General features: G+C 40.2%; 1 protein-coding gene across 3 annotated transcripts in view; it reads left to right on the top strand.

Moving 5' to 3' along the window:
* Positions 1 to 21102, top strand: part of spegb (striated muscle enriched protein kinase b) — a 38206-nt gene extending 17104 nt beyond the window's left edge. For 2 of the 3 annotated variants that reach the window (XM_086266055.1, XM_086266052.1), the window contains exons 12-41: positions 89 to 278; positions 386 to 615; positions 1156 to 1275; positions 1490 to 1594; positions 3256 to 3462; positions 3560 to 3683; positions 4044 to 4216; positions 4696 to 4808; positions 4973 to 5141; positions 5231 to 5327; positions 5432 to 5632; positions 7193 to 7250; positions 7361 to 7438; positions 7566 to 7738; positions 8787 to 8813; positions 8947 to 9099; positions 9472 to 9514; positions 9605 to 9673; positions 9757 to 12487; positions 12604 to 12756; positions 13490 to 13606; positions 14004 to 14171; positions 14264 to 14386; positions 15404 to 15568; positions 15852 to 16611; positions 16724 to 16963; positions 17062 to 17285; positions 17677 to 17752; positions 17946 to 18095; positions 18185 to 21102. In XM_086266055.1, the coding sequence (XP_086122181.1) occupies positions 89 to 278; positions 386 to 615; positions 1156 to 1275; positions 1490 to 1594; positions 3256 to 3462; positions 3560 to 3683; positions 4044 to 4216; positions 4696 to 4808; positions 4973 to 5141; positions 5231 to 5327; positions 5432 to 5632; positions 7193 to 7250; positions 7361 to 7438; positions 7566 to 7738; positions 8787 to 8813; positions 8947 to 9099; positions 9472 to 9514; positions 9605 to 9673; positions 9757 to 12487; positions 12604 to 12756; positions 13490 to 13606; positions 14004 to 14171; positions 14264 to 14386; positions 15404 to 15568; positions 15852 to 16611; positions 16724 to 16963; positions 17062 to 17285; positions 17677 to 17752; positions 17946 to 18095; positions 18185 to 18437 (7490 nt within the window). In that variant the 3' untranslated portion in view covers positions 18438 to 21102. The remainder of the gene's footprint in view (positions 1 to 88; positions 279 to 385; positions 616 to 1155; positions 1276 to 1489; positions 1595 to 3255; positions 3463 to 3559; positions 3684 to 4043; positions 4217 to 4695; positions 4809 to 4972; positions 5142 to 5230; positions 5328 to 5431; positions 5633 to 7192; positions 7251 to 7360; positions 7439 to 7565; positions 7739 to 8786; positions 8814 to 8946; positions 9100 to 9471; positions 9515 to 9604; positions 9674 to 9756; positions 12488 to 12603; positions 12757 to 13489; positions 13607 to 14003; positions 14172 to 14263; positions 14387 to 15403; positions 15569 to 15851; positions 16612 to 16723; positions 16964 to 17061; positions 17286 to 17676; positions 17753 to 17945; positions 18096 to 18184) is intronic. The other variant, XM_086266053.1, reaches the window with a different exon arrangement.

Here is a 21102-nt window from a genome sequence, read left to right as displayed (position 1 = left end):
TAAAGTTTTACTGGGTAAACTTCTAGCTTATCTTACTTATGCTCCTCCAATATAAAACCATATGGATATGTTTTCCTTTTTCCTTTAGATCATTTACTTACAGAAAGTGAGGACATTCGTATTCTTCGGGAGGGTGGCCGCCATTCTCTCGTCATTTCTCACGTGACCAGCGATGATGAGGGTTTTTACACTGTCAGAGCCCATAACAGTCACGGCGAGGCAGAGAGCTCTGCTGAACTTTACATACAGGAGCCACGTCCAGCCATCTCCTCACAGATGTAAGAGTGTTTGATTTTCTCTGGATCACGTGTGCTTTTTGAAATTCCGCTTGAGCTCCCAGTGGTGTTCATTGTTACCTATCCAATTCTTCTTCTCATCACTTCAGGGCTAAATTGGAGAAAATGCCCTCCATACCTGAAGAGCCAGAGGTCCCAGAGAATGAGGTGGAGCGTTTCACCATGCCTGACTTCATCAAACCCCTTTATGACCTGGATGTGATTGAGGGAAAAGAGGCTGTGCTCAAATGCAAAGTGGCTGGTTTGCCGTATCCAACTATCGCCTGGTTCCACAATGGAAAGAGGATTGAAAGCACAGAGGACAGAAAGATGACACAGTGTAAGTTTTGCAGAATGGATTTATATTCATCTGATATTTATTTCCATCCTTTGTATGGAAATTCCTTTATGTATGATTTTCTTTTCAGCAAACGCAAACAAATATTTTTTTTATTACTTCATTTAAAAAATAACTGCTTGTATTAAGCAGGTACAATAACCATTACTGATCTAGCAGTAATAATCAGAACCAAAGACTTCTTTATTGAGGAAGTGATTTTATCATTCTCTTTTTGCCCTGTTTGCTTCTTCATTGCCAGGATCATTGCGACAGTTACTTCTGTGCTTCAGCAGCAAATCATTTCAACTACCTTTAATCTACAAAGACCAATTTTCAAAAACGAGGGTGCTGTCCTCTTTCTTGAGCAAAAGTACACAGAATTTCATTGTGAGATCAGGGTTTAATTAAATACAGAGAGTGTCGTTATTCTATAGCTGCTACACTGAGCACTTACACCCCTGAATGAATCCACACTGCCTCAGTCTTCCTTGTCTGTGTCGTGTAAAACCGAGTAAGCCAAGCCGCTTTCTCCTGTTGCAGTTCGTGATGTTCACAGCCTGGTCATCCGCTCTGTGTGCCATGCCCACGGTGGTGTCTACAAGAGTGTCATCTCTAACAAAGTTGGGAAGGCCACCTGCTATGCTCATCTCTATGTTACAGGTAATTTTTTTTTCTTCTTCCTCAAGTGCTTTGAGGAAACTCTCATTCTGATTTGATGCTATATAAATAAAATTGAACTGAATTGAACGCTCTGGAGAAAGAAACATGTTTTGATTACACAACCGTACTCAAGTACACCTTATAGATTGATGCTGCCCCATGCCGCACCACACCAGAGAAAAATACAGCTGCCTAAATCCATTGTCATTTTCAGACATCCTCCCTGACCCACCTGATGGGACTCCAGTCATAGAATCCATTACTGGCAAAACCATCACCTTGAGCTGGAAGAAACCAAGGAGGCTGGACCCTTCCATTGGTAAGCAAAAACATTGTCACATGTGCTATATTCAAGAGACAAAACAATATATTCCTTATTCTTAAGTTATTTATTGTTTTACACATTTAATGCAGAACATTCTTTCTGTCATCGTTGTATTTTTACTCAGTTGTATATAGTATTTGTATTTGTATTCTATTTTTATCTTATTGTATATTTATTTTATTTTATTCTACTGTATATAGTATTTTATTTTATTCTATTCTGTACAGTTGTGTACTGTATTTATTCTTATTGTATTCTAATTTTTGCCTCATAACTTTTGCACTGTCCACTTCCTGCTGTGACAAAACAAATTTCCCACGTGTGGGACTAATAAAGGTTATCTTATCTTATCTTATCTTATTCTCTAAGGTCTCTTTCAGACATGCATTTTAAAATATTTGTGTCTATCTCATCTTTCCATGAAAGTCTGACAGATTGTAATCTATCGCTTTCAACATGGAACAGATCTGAGCTGAGGGCCATTTGATCATAGACTGAATGTAAAAGATGGACCTTGCTTCTAGGTCTAAAAAGTAAAGCCAGTGCATTCTTTCTAATGTCCAGCAGAGGGCAACAGTTCTGGTTCCAAAAAAACACTGGGTTGTCTAAAACAGTGGTCCCCAACCCCCGGGCCACGGACCGGTACTGGTCCGTGAGTCGTTTGGTACCGGGCTGCGAGAGTTGAGGCTCGGTTGTGAAATTTATGGTTTTTATCGGTTTTTAGTGTTATTTTTTTGCAATTGTTTTTATCATTAACTGGGTTTCCCTCTGTCTTTTTCCTTGTGTTATGAATAAATCTTTTTTTTATTTGGTACCGGTACTGGTTTTATTTTGTTGTATTTATCCGCGACACCTTAAAGGCCGGTCCATGAAAATATTGTCGGACATAAATGTTCCGTTGTGCAAAAAAGGTTGGGGGCTGCTGGTCTAAAAGACTATGAGCAAATTATCCCATTTCTCAGTTTCTCTGTTTTATGACCTCAGTATAAGATTTACATGATGTGTTTATGGTCTCATTTGCTACTTTTCTGTCTTAATAATAATAATAATAATAATAATAATAATAATAATAATAATAATAATAATAATAATAATAATAATAATAATACATTTTATTTAAAAGTGCCTTTCAGAACACTCAAGGACACTGTACACAGCAGAACAAAGCAAGCATAAAAACAGGCAGTTTACAAAATCATAAAACATAAAAATAAAATAGGAGAAGGGAAAAGGTTATGTTGGATAAGCTATTAAGCTAAGCTATTTTTTACTTAATGATTTTACTGATTTATTTATTTTATTATTTAAGTTTAAGTTTTCACAATATTCATTTTGTAAATTGTAGTCCCAAATGTGTCCGAATGAAAGAAAACAAAGTGTTTGACAAATGGCCAGGCTGTGAGTGTGATGTGTTCTTTCATTTCTGGGTAAGACTTACTCATCTCTGGTTTTACAGCTGGGACACTGAAACAAGCAGCAGATTTCATTATGAAAAAACATCAAGAATAAATGCTAAAAATAACATACTGACACACTGTGAGGTGCTCCAGTTTTTACATGTTGTACTTTATGTACTTACTTCATATACTGCATGATATAAAAAGGAATCATTGACCCAAAGCATTTTGAATCAAAAGCCTTTTTTTTTCTTCCAGATCCCAGCTCTTTGATGTACGCCATCCAACAGCAAGCCTTAGGCTCCATCCAGTGGATCATTATAGCTTCAGGCCTGAAGGAGACAACTTACACCATCACAACACTCTCCAAAGGTGTGCGCTATGCTTTCAGGGTACTCACCATCACCTCCAAGGCTTTCAGCAAGCCCTCACCAGCTACTGACCCAGTGCAGCTCCTGGACAGAGGTAGGTTTGACTTTATAGATCATCCATCCATCCATCCATTCATCCATCCATCCAGAACAAATCTGTTAAATATTACCTCTGTGGTTTATGTCTTCAGGTCCTTATGTGCAGGAGGCTCCAGTGATTATCGATAAGCCAGAAACTGTATATGTGATGGAAAACCAGTCGGTCACTATCTCAATGACTCTCAATCATGTTAATGCTTCAGTCATCTGGAAAAGGTTAGTTTCTGTCAATACACTTCATTTTGTTGTTTTTAGAAAAAGAGAAACTCAAGGAAATGAATGAGTTTTACTTTAATTTCACTAAAGAAAAAAAATTCAAACATATTCCTGTCGCATGAGAGAATCTAGTGCCGTTTGTCCCCTTTCTGACTTAGTACATAACAGGATACATGTACTGTTACTGGGAAGCATAAATACAGTATGACAGTATGCAAAGAGGCAGCTGCTTTATTCCCAGTGATTATCCAGGATTCCAGAGCAGTTAAGAAAGTCTATTATTATGTCCTGACTCAGTGACACTCTGCTGCCCTCCTTCCTATAAGTATCTGACCTGACTGAAAATGCTTTTGTTCCCAGGAGAGGAGTGGTCCTGGCCAACAAGCCAGGCCTATATGAGATGACAATGCCAGATGACGACCAGCACACGCTGAAGCTGCTGAAAGTGAAGAGCGCTGACATTGGAGAGATGGAGTTTGTGGCCTCCAATAAGTATGGCAGTGACAGCTGCAAATTCATTGTGGAGATGGCAGGTATAGATTTCAGGTAGACTGTGTGCATATAAATTATGAACATAGTCTCTGGGTTTAAAAGCAAAGCTTTTGTTGAAATGCAGTCTCTCTAATGGCCAGCAGGGGGCGACTGTTTCAAAAAGAAGTCGGATTGTTTAGAATTAAGGAAAATAGATTGCAAGACCTATGACTTCAGTTAACATGTTCCCTTAGGAGTTTATGTTTATAATGGGTTTATTCACTGGTGTTGATTCATCAGGTCTACAACATGATAATGATCTGAACTAGTGTCAAAAAGGAGGATGAAGTGTACTTTAGGGTGGACCTACTGTGAGTCCAGATCTCTGCTGTATCAGCATGAGTAGTCCCTCAGTTTCTCAGTCAGATCATCTCTGACATCTGCTTTCAGAATTCTAGTGATGGACATATTTGGAGACTAAGTACAAAATAACTGCAAATAATTGCCTCAAAATTAATTGAACTTTGTACTGTCATTACAGCTCCACCAACATTTGAGACCATTATGGAAGATTTGGATGTTTGTGCTGGGGATACCCCTCGCTTTGCTGTGGTTGTGGAGGGCAAACCCATCCCTGACATCTTGTGGTTCAAGGTTTCCATCCATTATAGTGTTTAATACAATGGCCCTGCATGACTAGTTATTCTTTACTGGTTTCTCTGTGCTGTTAACTAAATTAGTGAAATGGGAAATAACCATAAGAGTTTTTTAGCAAACGCAAGACGACCCGCTGTAAAACGTAGCATATTTGCTTTCAGAATGATATCCTGCTGTCAGAGAGCAGTCATTACACGTTTGTGTACGATGATAATGAATGCTCCCTGGTGGTTCTAAATGCTCGTCCGGAAGACTCTGGGGTTTACACCTGCACAGCAAGGAACTTAGCCGGATCTGTATCCTGTAAAGCTGAACTCACCGTTCATGAAGGTAAGAAGCCAGTCTGTCTGTCTGAGGTGTCAAAGGCTCTTGAATGAACAAATTGATGGAACTCATTTAATCTTTTATCTTTGCTGTAGCTAAAAGTAAAGAAGATCCCATCGACGATGAGGAAACTATTCTAAGGAAAATGCGCCGACTGACTGATTACTATGACATCCACAAGGAAATTGGAAGGTAAATCGGTTTTAAGAAAAGATCCCACAGCTGACGTGCACTGTTATTTGACAGTCTTTTTTCAACTAATAAGAAATTATGAAACTGATGAACTGTTTCTCCAGAGGTGCTTTTTCCTATGTGAAACGTGCGACCCAGAAGGCAGACAAGATGGAGCACGCTGCAAAGTTTATTTCCACGCGGGCCAAGAAGAAGACATCCGCTCTGAGAGAGATGAAGCTGCTTTCCAAGCTGGACCACGAGAGAGTGCTTTACTTTCATGATGCCTTTGAGAAGAAGAATGCTGTTGTCATCATCACTGAAATGTATCCACATTTAAAAGCAGTCAGAAAACAAACCTTCTGATGCTGAGTACTCAGTTAGCCTTAGTATAATATACCAGGTTTATGTTAAAAGAATATTTTAATATTGAATGCGTTATAACCAGTGATGGGAATAACTGGTAATGGCGTTACTTTTTTCAGTAACGAGTAATCTAACTAATTACTATTCCTATCGTTACAACTCCGTTACCATTACTAACAAGAAAATGCAGTGCGGTCGCGTTACTATTTTTCAACAAACAGACGGTTGAAGCTGCCTTCAGCTTACCGCATCTTATATCAGTTGCACGGAAGTAGCTGTAAGTAATTTGGGCCCTACTGCTTTAAGCAGCTGCGCGCGCTCCCGTGGGCGGCAATCACTTTCTCGCACAACAATCGCATGAGTGCTGCTGTTTGACTGAGGAAGAGTATAATAGTCATGGTAAGCCAATCACATGACCGCTTTAAGATGACAAAGCAACAAGGTGATATATACCAGTTTTTAAATTGTGTTGATAGGCCACGTAAAACCAGAGTCATGATAAACAATATATACGCGGCGTTTTTTCTTCAATAGTTTCGTCACGTTTGCTGTCTAAGGACAGCGCAGCAAGCGCTCTCTGCTTATGAGCAAAAACAAACAAACAAACAAAAACACAGGGGAAAAACAGAGAGAGCGAGTTTTGAGATGTGAGAGATTTGTGACGTTTAGCGTGTTTGGAGTGTGTAGTTAATGTGTTGTCTTGTGTAGTTAGTGTGTAGTGTTGTGGATAGTTTTGTGTTGTGTGTCAGAACAATGAGGCGACTGCTGTCTCCAGGTAGAAACAGGAGTGATACACCTGCTGCTGTCAGACCTGCAGGTATCAGGCTGTGATGTTTCCTTTATAGTGGACAAAAATATTTGGAGTGGCACAAATAATTTGTGTGACATCTTATTGAATGCAGAACAGCTGATTGTTCTGTAAATAGTTTGAAATGGTTATAAAGAAAAAAGGGTAAAAGGTAAATGGCTGCAAATAACTTGTGCATTTTAAAATTGACAATTTATATTTGCATTTAAAGTTATGAAATATGATTCAATAAACATGTTTGTGGTTGTTACAGTAAAAAACAGAACTTTTTTCTACTCTGATTTTATGTTTTTTGTCTGATTCTAGATCAGTTGTGTTAATACAGTATGTCAAAATGAAAACATGACTGTAAATTCAGACACGTGAGGTTGTGCTGAAAAGAATGATACCAAACAAGGCAAAGTAAATAGTTTTTAAAGGTGAAATGTGGAGGAAACATCAAAAGTAGTTAAAAATGGCCAATTATACCCTGGACCCCAGAGGGTTAAACATTTTTTTAAGTAACACTATAGTTACTTTTTAGGTAATTAATTGCTTTTAGAATCTTGTAACTCAGTTACTAACTCAGTTACTTTTTTGAAGAAGTACCTAGTAACTATAATTAATCACTTTTTCAAAGTAACTTGCCCAACACTGGTTATAACATAATAAATAATTTGTTACAAAGTGCATTTAATTTAACAAAAAGAAATGCCTTAACTGATCGTTAAAGATGCCACGAGGAGCTGCTTGACAGATTTACAAGAAAATCGACAGTAATGGAGTCTGATGTAAGGATCCCAATTTTTCACTAAGTAAATACTACTTTTATCTATATTTTCTTATTATCTGATCAAAAAATTCTTCTGGTTTTTTTTGTTTTTGTTTTTTGGACCATCAGGTTCGTTCATGTATTAGACAACTTCTTGAAGGATTGGACTACCTTCATCATTCGAACATCATACACCTGGACATCAAGGTAGATAAATAAGAGTACTCAATCTATACTTCCATCATCTTGTGTGTCAGAAGGTTATTTTTAAATGATCAGTTGCACTTTCATAGCAGACAGTGGGTTAGATATTATTTCCTAATTCTCTCATCAGCCTGAAAACATCCTCATGGCGGACCCCCATGGTGATCAAATCCGACTCTGTGATTTTGGCAACGCGGTGGAGATCACACCTGATGAAGCTCAGTACTGCAAATATGGCACCCCAGAATTTGTTGCACCAGAAATTGTCAATCAGAGCCCCGTGTCAAAAGCAACAGATATATGGTATGACTCAGTCACACTACACTAAAAATAGGACAGAACCTTCCATGCGATTAGTGAAAATCAGAGGTAGCCCAATGATTGCACTGATTTGTTATGTATTTATTTTTTGTTGAAACCCAGTTGCAATTAGTTGCAGTGACCAACTGGTCGCCCAGAGGCTGAACGTGCAACGCCCTCAGTCTCTGGTCAACCACTTATATCTGTCCTGGTGGGTAGCAACCTGTCTCCAAGCAATCACAGTCCGACTCAGGCTAACTGATATCCCTCTCTAACAGATGGCCAAAGGTTTGCAAATAGCAGCTATCTAGTTAAAAAAAAAAATAGACACATTGTCAACACATTTCAGTTGATCTGAGACTGTCTGTACTGATGAGTGCAACTTGTCTGTGACGCATCTTCTTGCAACAGCGGACTACGCTCAACAGGTTGCCAGCTGGTTCTATTCTGGTTTTATTTTCTAAATAAGACCCCAACTCTGCCTTGCTTTTGAACCCTATATTTTATTTAAAACAGTAAATTTAAAAAAGAAAACAAAGTTGCCAATTCCCTACGTCATTTTGTTGCCATCCTGCAACAACTAAATCACTATTTGTGAAGGAATTTTTACATTTTTGTTTCACATTTATGAGGTTCTGGGAGAACTCTGAATTGAATTTCCTCCTGGGACTTTCTGTCTATGTTGACTGCAACAGTTTAGCAGTTTTGGAGGATTTATCACAGTTGTTTGTCAAGTTAGCACAAACACATTGCATTTAATTTCCAGCTTGACTGCATTCAATTGAAAACTAATAGCAGATAGAGGGCAGACTGATTCTTTCTTATTTCTGTTTTCTTTTGCTTTTAAGACAGCAGCTGTATGTGAGTAGTTGTACACCTGGTCCCAAAGCAGTTTCAAAGCCAATAAGATCATGGTGGTTCCAGTAATTTTGGTCATTCCGCTGTTTTCCCTAATCTGACTATCACAGTAGAAAAGCTTTAAAATACAGTACTTACAAATATTTGTTAATGTCCTGATCTTAAACACTGTATTTTTTCTTTACTTTTCTAGGCCTGTTGGAGTAATAGCATATCTGTGGTAAGCACATTTTTCATTAGTTTCAATTTTCCATAATGCTAAAAACCTTTTTCAGTGTGTTGGTCAGGACTACATCTAAGTTTCTTAGTAAGTTATTATTGTTATTATTAAATGCTATTATTTCTCTTGTCAGTCTCACCGGTGTATCTCCATTTGCTGGCGAGAATGATCGCAGCTCTGTACTGAACATCAGAAACTATAACGTGGCTTTTGAGGAGGGCATGTTTGCCGATCTTTGCCGAGAAGCTAAAGGGTTCATCATAAAGCTGCTGGTGGCTGACAGACTGTGAGTAACACCGCTGTATCTCTCTTAGTCCAAGTTTCAATACTTGCAAACAGTTATGTGTCAACCACAGTAAAATCCTGACTTGATGGATAACTGTCATCAGTTATTATGTATCATCGAATGTCATACATCAAATATAATAATTTATGAAAACAGTCATATCCAAGTCAACAACACTGAGTTAATGATCAGAAGTATAAAGATTTGTCATTACATATTATTTTTATTCACTGTACTGAGCTTGAATTTAATAAAATTAAAATCAAAGATTTTTGTTTCAGCATTTCCAGAATTTTGTCTGATACTTATTTATCACATAGCCTATTGCAGATTTATTTATTTTCAGTTTTCATATTTGTTTTATCATTTTAGACGACCAGACACACAGGAATGTCTCAGACACCCCTGGTTCAAGGTATGAATAAGTGATATCCATTTGGCAATTCTTAGTAAAGTCCCATTTCTCATTTATTTGTTTTAAATTTCATGTCCATTTATTGTACAGACCCTTAGTAAGGGGAAGGCCATAAGTACAGAGGCCTTAAAGAAATTTGTATCTCGCAGGAGGTGGCAGGTGAGATGGGTTGTAATTCTTTATTACTGCATGTTGCAAGGTCACATTGTGGTATTTATTTTGTCACATTTTCCTTTTTTTAGCGTTCTCTGATCAGCTATAAATCAAAAATGGTCATGAGGTCCATACCCGAATTGCTAAATGATTCCTCCAGCCATGTTTCCATCGCAATTCCCAGGCACCTTAAAGAGGGTTCGCCACCACCATCATCTTCCTCTGATTCTGATGAGGACATAGATGAACTACCTTTTATTCCAATGCCACTTAACATGGACTTCTCTGGATCAAGGATGTCACTGAATGACATTCAGACTGATGAGCAGGAGGCAGGGAAGCAGAACGGAGCAAGTACCTGGTCTGGGTCTTCTGTTCAAGGCCAGGAGGCAATGGAGTGTGATCCTAAAGAAATGGATAAAGAAGGACTTGAAGTGGGAGGCAAAGGCCGCCTGAGGAAAAGATCATCACAACCCAATGAAAAGGGTTCTTCAGATGAGGAAGAATCACCTGCTGAATTGCCCCAAAAATCAGAGCTGTCTAGAAAACCACTGAGACGGGGTTCAAGCATGGAGTCAGACAAACCAGAAGGTGGACGACGAAGAGGAGAGCTAAGGCGTGGTGGCTCAGCTGATAGTGCATTGATGCTTCGGATTACACCAGAAGAAGCACCTGGAGAAGGAAGTCAAGATGATGGCAGAAGAGTTCTGAAGAAAGCTGTCTCTATGGAACTACCAAAAAGGAGCACCAGCCCAGGAACTGCCAAGATGAGCCAAGAAGACTATGCTCTCAAACTGGAGCTGATGAGGCAACGACTGCTTCGTGGTGGCTCTGTGGACAACAAGATGAGTGGACTGAGAGGACCTCTGTTGGAAACATTAGGAATGGGAGATGAAAAACGTGCAGTGTCCTCAGATCGGTATTCTCGTACAGTCCGTTTGGGCCCACCTCCACTAACAAGAGCTGCATCCAGTGATTTCCCAAGGGATGAAGTTCCTAAACCAAAAGTTTTGCGCAAAAGCACTTCTTTCAGTCAGGGGGATTCAGAACCCATACCTTTGCACCGCCGTTCAGGAGCGCCTCTGGAGATTCCCTTGGCACAGATAGAAGAGAGAAGGCTCAAAGAAGCTATATCTATGTCATCTCTAACAGAGCAAACCAAGCTAGACTCCCGCCCAGTGACTCCCAGGGAGCCTTCACCAAAACCGCCAACACCAGAGTCGGTTTTGCAGGAAAGTCCAACCAAAACTGAGAGTGAGGAATCGTTTATGGAAAAAGAGATAAAGCCAGATGAGACTATAAGTGAAAAGATGGAAGGGCTGACCACAGATAGCAATTTTGATGAGAGATCAAGCACCAGTGGATTCTCAGAGAAGGACATGAGTATTTCAGAAGAACCAATGATGGAATCAGAGTCTGTAGGTCAGAGAATTCCTACACCTCCTTCTATGGTCCAAAGTCCTGCATTAGAAGAGAAAATGGAAGAGGAAGAAGAGGGAGAAAAGAAGCATGAAGAAAAGGAAGAGTTAATGAAAGAAGAAGAGGAAAGAGTTGATACTGTCACTGAATCAAACACTAAGGAAAACGTAAAAGATGTTATAGAACATATAGAAGAGAAAGTAACTATCCCTGAGAAATCCCCTGAGGTGACAATAACCACAAGCTCATTTATGCTGAGACCAACACAAGAATATTCCACTTCCCCAGGAAAAGTTGTTTCAACGTATGCGACACCCTCGCTTCCTGCTCGAGTTGTTCTGCCAGATGGAAGGACTTCAGCATATGCCAGTATAATGCAGACTATGATGGTCCCCGCACTTCAGCCACTCAGTGAGCCACCGCTAGGCCCTTCTACACCTGTTGTTACTCCAACGATTTCATCATCCCCAGTATCAACGGGTATATCTTCCCCTGCCAGCTCTGAAATACCTGGTCCACCAAAGCCAGCCACCGTTTCAACCACTGAGCACCCTGCTGTATATTCCAGAGTAGCATCACCAGAGATGATAACAAAAGAACCCACTCCACCCAAGACTGTTACATATTCTTCAGCCCAAGAAGAGCTTTCAGCAGGAGCAGACCTACAGGATATCACCTCTGAAGAGGTCTTTGAGGCACGCTTTAAAAAACGTGAATCTTCTCTCACCAGAAGTCTGAAGTTTCTGTCACGCTCAAAGCAAGATGATGGATTACAAGCTGCTGCAGATTCTACAGAGAAAAGTGAAGAGATATACAGACCTGGGCCAACGGGTGCACCTTTAGAATTAAAACCAAGAAGACTTGAGGAGAAGTCAAAGTCAGTCCAGGATCTTCGTGAAGCTCAAAAGGACCAAGGCTTTATGAGAAGGCTCTCAATGCGCTTGAAGAGGACTCCATCAACAGAGCGCAAAGAGGAAATGATGAAGGAAGATGATTCTGTTGCCTCGAGACGTAGGCTTTCTTGGACTCTGGGCCGAAGAGGGTCTCAGGAGAAGAAAGAAGTAGAGATGTCAAGAATGGATGGGGGAACTGATAGATTGGTGGAAAATGATGAAAAAGAGATTAAGAAACCAAATGAATCTCCAGTGTTGGCAATGCGCAGGAAAATTGAATCAACAGTTGCTGGGATCTCTACAAGAATCCGCAGCTACTCAGAGGAGAGAAGAGCATCAGAAGACAAGGAACCCAAGAGGACACCCATTCTTTCCATGCTTCGTCGTTCAACATCAGAGAGCCGTGCAACGAAAGTTCCTCAGAACCAGCTAGTATCTCAGGCCACTAATGGTGCCTCAACCGAGTCTCTAGAGTCTATGTCCAGCCTAAAATCAGACACAGCAAAGGGTATGTCCAGTTACCTTTCCATTTTGAATCAATATTTTACCAGAGGACTATCTGTTGTACTTTTTTAAGAGTGATGTAATTTATGAAGCTTTTCTTTCCTATTTCTTTTCTTGTAGCAGGCTTGGAGGCTGAGCGCAGATCCCGCTGGGATCGATGGGGCCTTACTAGAGGGAAGCGAGATAAGACAGTGTCACAGCCTGACATACCAACAGCAATCTCTCGAGATAGTAGTTCCTTACGTTCACGTCAATACTCTAAACTGGCTTCTGGTAAGTTATATAAGAGTGTGCATAAAGTATTTGGGTAAGGCAATGATGACATTTAGTATGGGCCTCCTTTTTATTTTAATAGGAAGACCACTTACTTATATGTAGCCCTTAAATACGAAGCTACAGCCAGCAGACACTTCACTTTCTTTACCAGACCAGAAATAAAACCAAACATCACCAGCAGAGAGTGGATCTGTGACATTATTGTCACCGTGCAATAGTGGTATTTTAGAATGTGACAGTTTCCATCTGCTTGGTCAAAATGCTTGTGACTAAGAAATATATTTTTTCTCACTAAAATATAGTTACTTAGCAAAATGTGTATTTCAGTCAGACTGGGAAGCCTCAGGCACAAAAAGCAGCAGCAAGACCCCATTACAAAAAAATGCAACCATCACTTGCAACAAAGAAGCCAAAAACAGCATTAAAATAACAAGGTGGCAGTGGGTTGTAAAGCATCTTGCAAAGGCTACAACAGCCACAGACATGCTATATTAGTCATATAGTTAATAGTTATCTTGAGACACGTTATATTTTAAATTAACATTATGATGTAAATAGGGTTTTATACATGACATTTGCCAATAGGATGTACAGAAATGTATTTGCTGAGGCCTCAGATATGCTCAATTTCAGATTTTTAAAAAAATTACTTCATAATCATAACTGTTAGTTTTACCTTTCATCGTACAGTATTTATGCGATTAATTATTGTAATGTCTTCAACTTCCAGATTTCCCTCCAGTATTCCATATCAAACTGAGAGATCATGTGCTGCTGGAGGGAGATCCAGTGACACTCAGCTGTTTGCCAGCTGGAAGTCCCCACCCACACATTACCTGGATGAAAGGTGAGGATCTTTAATGGGAATAAACAGTAGTGTCTTAGTGAGGGTAATACATGTGCATGTGAATAGAATCATTCTGTTTGCATTTTGCAGTAATTTGCATAATTCCTCTAACATCCATGAGTGCAGAGACACATTATGTTGCATATTGATGCAAATATGATGTAATTACAAATGCTACATACAGTGAACATAAATGTTGCTGTAGGTAAAACAGCTGAGATTATTCTTGAATGAGTTGTTATGCCAGTATCATGTTCTTTGGAGTGGTATCCTTAAGCAGCATAAATGGGCTCAAATTTACAACCTGACACAGGGCAAGTAAGAAAAGGGTAGGTAAGAAAAAGGAAATAAATATTCACCTTCAAAATTCCCTCCCTGTGCATGTGTTCTTTCTCAGACAAGAAGCCCCTAGAGATTGATGCCAGGATGAATATGATTGCTTGTCCTGATGGGAGGCAGCTGCTGATGATAATGCAGACCACCAAAAAGGACGCAGGGGTTTATGAATGTGTGGCTACGAACCCGCTGGCCTCAGTATCAAGCTCTTGCACAATATCTCTTGCACGTAAGAAATGAGACATTGTTTGAGTCTTTGAAGAAGTACATTTACTTTATCCCAACAGTATTACTAGTAATACTAATATATTTGTTTTACAGGCCTGCCCAACCGTCCTGGGACCCCAGAGATTCCTCAGAAGTACAACAACACTGCACTGGTTCTGTGGAGGCCTTCAGACACAATGGCTCCCTGCACATACTCTCTGGAGAGGCGAGCAGAGGGTCTGTGTTTGCAATAATTCTGTAATCTAGATGAACACTGCTGTACATCCATTGTTAGATTTATTAGACCTATCCTAAGTAACTCTCCAAAAGTTGATTCTGTTCATCTAGATGTAGCGTTTTCAGTGGGAGAAACGTTTCGTTACTCATCCAACTGACTTCTTCAGTCTCAGCTGACTGCAGGTTTCTTATAAACAGTACATTTGCATAATAGGTGAAACCAGCCCACTGAAGGAACAATGGGCTGGGAGGTCACCTTCATCATAATTATGCAAATTCTCATGACCATTGATCAAAGACCACTGATCAGTGGCCATGAGTACCATTCACAGAGAGTTGGGGAATGGCTGCAATCACAGTATTGTAAGATGGTGAAAGATGTACCCTTAGGCCCCCTCCTCGATTAGAGATGGTCTTTCCCTTTTCACAGAAATGGCCTCCTTGACTCCGCGCTCAAACCAGCGTTCCTCCCTGTCCAGGATGTGTACATCCTCATCATTGAAAGAGTGTCCACAGGCCTCTTTCAATGATGAGATGCATGATTGAGAATGCATCAAGACGATGTCCTAAGTAACCCTTTCAAAACCTAAAACTAAGGTTTTGAAAGGGCTACACTGAACAAACTTGGGTCTCAAACAAGCACAGAAAAACACATGTATTGCATATATATTTCATGAGACATGGCGAGTGACAAAGAGGAATTGCAACTAGAATCCCAGACACTGTATATCTCTATTTGGTTGCCATGTATTCATTAGGGCATATTAGGGCATATCTAATTGGCCCTTGGGGATAAAGTCTTTCTGATTCTGATATAGGCTTTAAGCTAAGAACACTTGATCAAGTATCATAAGGAGACACACTAATGTGTTTTAGGTGTACTTGTGTTTAACTCTTGAGCATGTCTTTTAAAATTAAATTAAATAAAGACAAAAAACCTCAGTCAAAGGGAGTATTTAATTTCATACTGCTACTTTAAGCAAGTGATCTTAATATTCCTTCCACATCTGTCCTCAGGTGAGAACAACTGGCTGATTGTGGCCACTGGGATAGCAGACTGTTATTACAATGTGACTGACTTAGCAGCAGGGGGCTCCTTCAGATTCAGGGTGGCATGTGTCAACAAAGCTGGCCAGGGCCCCTACAGCAACCTCTCAAAGGTCTTGAGCATGGATGCCTCAGGTATTTACAGAAAACCTTCAATTGTTTTACATACCCTTATCAATGAAACAATTAAAGAACTTTCAAAACTGAAAGATTTACATTTGTATCTATCGTTGTTGTTGTTGTTGTGCTCAGCTCATTATAGAAGGTTATATTTTTATGTGTATAATTTTGTTTTTGATGGAATAATATATATGACAAATTATTCGACTCCACTTGAGGTAAAACAAACCTCTGTGTTGTATTTGTTGCATTAATGCATAAAATCAAGTAGCTTCTTGCCTTTTCTTGTTTTTCATAGAACCAGCTAAATCCAGTGCCACAGTAGTGGTGAAGACTGTTCCTGCAATTTCTCCTCCTCCCCCTGCTGTAATGATGTCATCCATGAAAGTGCCTCCCATGAAACTAGCTCCCAGTAAATCCACAACAGTGACGAATGCCCAACTTGCCCCTCCATCAACATCAGCTCCTGCTCCACCTTTGGTTAAATCTGCCTCTCCAGTAACCATCAGTCCTGCTGTTAGTACTGCCCCGGCAGAGCCGGCTCCTGTTAAGACCACAACAACTGCCCAAGCCACACCAGCCAAAGCCAAGAGCTCTATTAGCATCAGTGTGAGCAAACCCCAGACAAAGCTGACACCCCCGCCTGTTGTTCCACCCAAACCTCAGAGTCCAGTACATACTGTCCTCCAGTTGACCAACAAACCTCCATCCCCTGTTCCACCACCTGCACCTATAATAGGGAAACCTATTTCATCTGTGCCAATGTATGTGCCAGCTGCCACTGCTCGTGCTACTCCACCTTCCCAAACTACTTCCACCCCAACAACTACCACCCCTTCAGTCACTCCCGCAACCATCTCCCCACCTGTGGTGGTGGTGCAGAGCTTGACACCAGTGTTGCAAGGAGGGGACACTCACACTACCCCATCTGGCCGGATCACTCCATCAGGACGGATCACGCCATCAGGACGTAGGACCCCACTGGGGAAGCCTGGAGAGGGATCTCTGCGTCAGGGAGTTCCACAGAAACCGTATACATTCATGGATGAGAAAGCAAGGTGATAAGTTTTGTAAAACATTTACGGTCTGAATTAGTAGCTATTTATAATTGACATAGAGAATTTTCTGTGCTTTTCCATTGGAAGTTTATATCATTTCTTTCTCATGCAGAGGTCGGTTTGGTGTGATCCGTGAATGTCGGGAGAACGCCACAGGCAACCTTTTCATGGCTAAGATTGTTCCATATGAGGCAGACAACAAGCAGGCAGTGCTGCAGGAATATGACATTCTCAAGTCGCTTCATCACGAAAGGATCATGGCTCTACACGAAGCCTATGTCACGCCACGCTACCTGGTGCTTATCTCTGAGTACTGCAGTGGGAAGGAGCTGCTCTACAGCCTTATTGATAGGTATGATTTGATAGGTCATTTTTAGCACTATCCATAAACGAGTGCCCTAAACTGTTCTACTTGGAGTGCTTAAGAAGCTGTTTAATCGTGTCTCTTAGATTCCGTTACTCGGAGGACGATGTGGTAACCTACGTCGTGCAGATCCTCCAAGGTTTGGACTACCTCCACGCTCGACGCATCCTCCACCTGGACATCAAGCCGGACAATATCATTGTCACCTATATGAATGTCATCAAGATCATTGACTTTGGCAGTGCTCAGACATACAACCCTCTGTTCCTGAAGCAATTCAGCCCTCCTGTTGGAACACTGGAGTACATGTGTAAGGATTTTTGTTTTTTAACAGTGCAATGGAAATAATACAATGATAACAATAATAACTATAGAAAATCTTATGATAATAAATTCCTTAATTTGAGTTCAACTTAAAAGGCTCAAAACCATGAGAGTGCCTTGAAGCAGCTGCTGCTGTGATTTGACGCTATATAATGAAAATGGAATTGAAATTAAATAGAGCGGAGAACCACCAATCATTTTCTTAAGCATTTTAAATAGATAAAAAACCTTTGTGTACATTATGTAATCTTAACTGTGGCCATTTATCAGAAAAGAAATTATAACACACACAAACAAAAATCTAAGTCAAAGTGATAAATGAAAGCTCTTTGTACACACAGATAATAAAGGCCGTGAATTTGTCCTTTTTCTTGCAGCTCCAGAGATGTTGAAAGGGGATGTTGTGGGCCCACCAGCTGACATCTGGAGTGTAGGCGTGCTTACTTTCATCATGTGAGTATTGCTTTCACAGCTTCCACCCTCTGAGTTCTCTTTAAATAGAAATATATTTGTGTTCTTTATAAAAGATCAGGCTTATGATTAAGAATGGTCTGCTACATTTGTATTTTTAATTTCAAGACTTTTTAGGTATTGTTCTATTATATATTTCTTTTGGTAGTATGAAATCTTCCTCCTGATTTTTCAGGTTGAGCGGCAGGTCGGCTTTCATGGATAATGATCCTCAGGAGACTGAAGCCAGAATCCAGGCAGCAAAGTTTGACCTCTCTAAACTTTACCAGAATGTGTCCCAAAGTGCCTCTCTGTTTCTTAAAAAGATCCTCTGTAGCTACCCATGGTAAGCTGAATAATGGATTCTTCTCATTTTTGCCGTACTTTGAAAGTATTGCCAATTTGTAATATTTGGCTCCTTGTCATGCTCAACAGGGCCCGTCCATCCATCAAGGACTGCTTCAGCAACTCCTGGCTTCAAGATGCCTACTTGATGCGCCTTCGTAGGCAAACTCTTACCTTTACAACCACCCGTCTCAAGGAATTCTTGGCTGACCAGCAGCGCAGGCGAGCGGAGGTGGCAACCAAGCACAAAGTTCTCCTGCGGTCTTACCAGAGCTCGCCACAAACCCCCACTAGCCCTGCCACACCGAATGTGCCAGTATCACCCACTGCACCTGTCACCTAGTGAAGAGAACTCCCACACCATTGTGGCAGGACTTTGTGGTGGGAATGGGGGGCAAACATCCTCCAAGCGAGATAAAACTTGAGGCTACAGTGAGGTGGTCCCTCCAGGTCTGACTTGAACTTGATCAGAAGAAGAAAAACCCACAAAACCAGCAATGGCTGTGATCTACAGAAACATAATTTCTATTTCTAATCTGGTTCTAAAAGAGAATCTAATGCATTAAGGAACTCTCTGAAAGAGCCTGACTGCATTTTGTATACCGTGAACCTTGTTCATACAGGGCAGGCTGTTCTTTTCAAGCTAGTACCTCAAGGTTTGTAACTTTGCAAACATTTTTGAATTAATTCCTTTCTTACTGTTGGCTGAACATTGTAAAGAGAGGAAAAACAAATACAGTGTGGTCACCGGCCATAATTTAGTAGAAAACCTCATTTAATTCCTCAGCAAAAAGCTCTTAGCACAACTTTAAAATAAGGGATAATCTACACAATTAAAAGTACATATTGAAACAACTGACACCTTTGTCACTGGAGCACATCTAAAATAGTAGTCTATAGTTGACATTCTAATGTTTCCTGACCAGAATTTTTAATGCATTATCATCCCATGGCATCAGATAATGCTGTTTTTTGTCAGATGCTGCCAGAATCTTCTCTCTGTTGCACAGAGGCAGGGATGGTATTGGCCACAGAGAGGTAGCAGTTGTGTTTCAGAGATATTAGATATTAGGATGGAGGTGTAGCAGTGGTAGGAGACCCAGGTTCACGTCAGATTGAAACTTTTGTGTTTACTACACGTTTTGGGGTTTTTTTGTTGTTTTTTTCATTTGCTGATTTGTTTTGGGTGTGGTGGTGGAGTGGGTAGCACTGTCCCCTCACAGCAAGAACATTCAAACTTCCTTGTCTTTGACTTTCTCTGTGGAATTCCCATCTTCGCCATGTTCCTGCATGGGTTGACTTGGCTATTTTAAGTGTGTTACAGTAGTAGATGTGAGAGTGTGTGCCACAAACCCACGTTGGATAAGCACTAAAAAAGAGGTATGGCTGAATTTTCTGGTTAAGTTTAGTTTAGGAGTAAGAAAAATGACTGGCAAGGTGGAGCTGTGGTTAGCATGGTTGCTTCACAGCAACAAGGTTCTGAGTCTGAATCTGCCATCATTCTATGTGGACTTTGTGTGTTCTGCCTGAGCCTGTTTGGGGTTTCTCTGGGTATCCCTGCAGATGTTTCTTCCCACAGGCCAAAATAAGTAGTTAAGAAAATGGATGGGTGATGGGTAAAATATACATAACATTTACCCTGGATGTCAAAAAATGAGTTCGGAGTGTCAGTCCTGTCTCATAAAGGCCACAGTCCAGAGTATCAGGGCACAGATGCTGAACAATGCCTTGTGTGTAACCCAGCGATGTCTGCAGCTTTGACAAAACAGCATTAATGAAAGCCAAGGTAAGGAGAGAGGGTTGTAAATGCACTGAATTATGTCTAATTCTGTGTCCTTGATTTAAACAAAAGTCACTCTCCAAACCCACAAACGAGTTTAGGGAATTGTAGTGGTATGATGGTGCTGTTGGCACTTCAGTGATTTTAAAGACTGTAGCAGTTCCAGAAAGTTTTTGTTTGTTTGTTTTTAAAAATATGTACTGAGTTAAGAGGAAACTCTGGTGGCTTCTCTACAAGGGCTATTAGAATAGGACACTTGTCTGCATTTTTCCCCTTTCCTTGTGTTCTTAGACAGCACGGTAATGATGATCTCATTCTCAAAAGCAGAATTTACTTTTTAAATTTCTTATCCCGTTGTCATCTTTGAGCTTCCATATAAAACTGTTTTCCTCCCAGTGATAATGTGGACAGTTTTGCAGGGCAAATAGGCATTCGTTTCTTCACCACAGATAAGCTGTCATTGGCTTAAAGTAAACTCTTTTACTCAAACCGCAGCGAGATACCTAAGCCACAAAGAGATACTCATATCTGAGTTTTACAAAACAACTTTCGACATGTGTAATGAAGTTTTACTAACATCAAAAACACTTAATCACATCTGAAAAAATTCAGGGGATGAAAGGGAAACTGAAGCATTTTAGGAACTCACCGGGGTATCACGGTCCCCCAAAGTGCCCTTGAAGAGCATTAATCAGCAAAAAATAAAAATTAAATAATAGACGTTACTGAGTGTATTAGTCCTTATTTTAGTGTTTTTAATTACCAACAGCTACTGCTTTGAGAAAGCAGTTTGCTTCATTGTTTTTAAAGAATGTAGGCTTAACTGGCAAAACCTTTTTTTAATATATAAAAAGACATAAAATCGTTATAATTAGCATTAAGCTGAACCTAAATTATGTATAACCTCAATTATATGTTTCCATGCTATACAAGCATACAAGACACCATAAGCACTAATAGCATAAATTCATCATATGAGCCCCTGAAGACCATAATAAACATCGGATCACAAGAAGTAAAACCTTTGGAAAATCTAGTGGTTCTCAAGATGTGGGGCAGGCCCCAATTATGGGGCTTAGAGCCACTGCAGGTGGCTTTATAAAATATGGAGTGAAACTAAGTTGAATCAATATTATTTATGAAAAAAAATGAAAGAGTTTGCAGATACAGTGGGGCAAAAAAGTATTTAGTCAGCCACCGATTGTGCAAGTTCCCCCACTTAAAATGA

Source organism: Aulonocara sp. 'chitande type north' Nkhata Bay, linkage group LG16, assembly GCF_057382095.1.
Source record: "Aulonocara sp. 'chitande type north' Nkhata Bay isolate Kocher_YH1m ecotype deep benthic linkage group LG16, A_spYH_male_GT1.1, whole genome shotgun sequence".
Taxonomy (NCBI): Eukaryota; Metazoa; Chordata; class Actinopteri; order Cichliformes; family Cichlidae; genus Aulonocara; species Aulonocara sp. 'chitande type north' Nkhata Bay.
The sequence above is the reverse complement of the archived record's forward strand: the minus strand, read 5'-3'. Positions and strand labels throughout refer to the sequence as shown.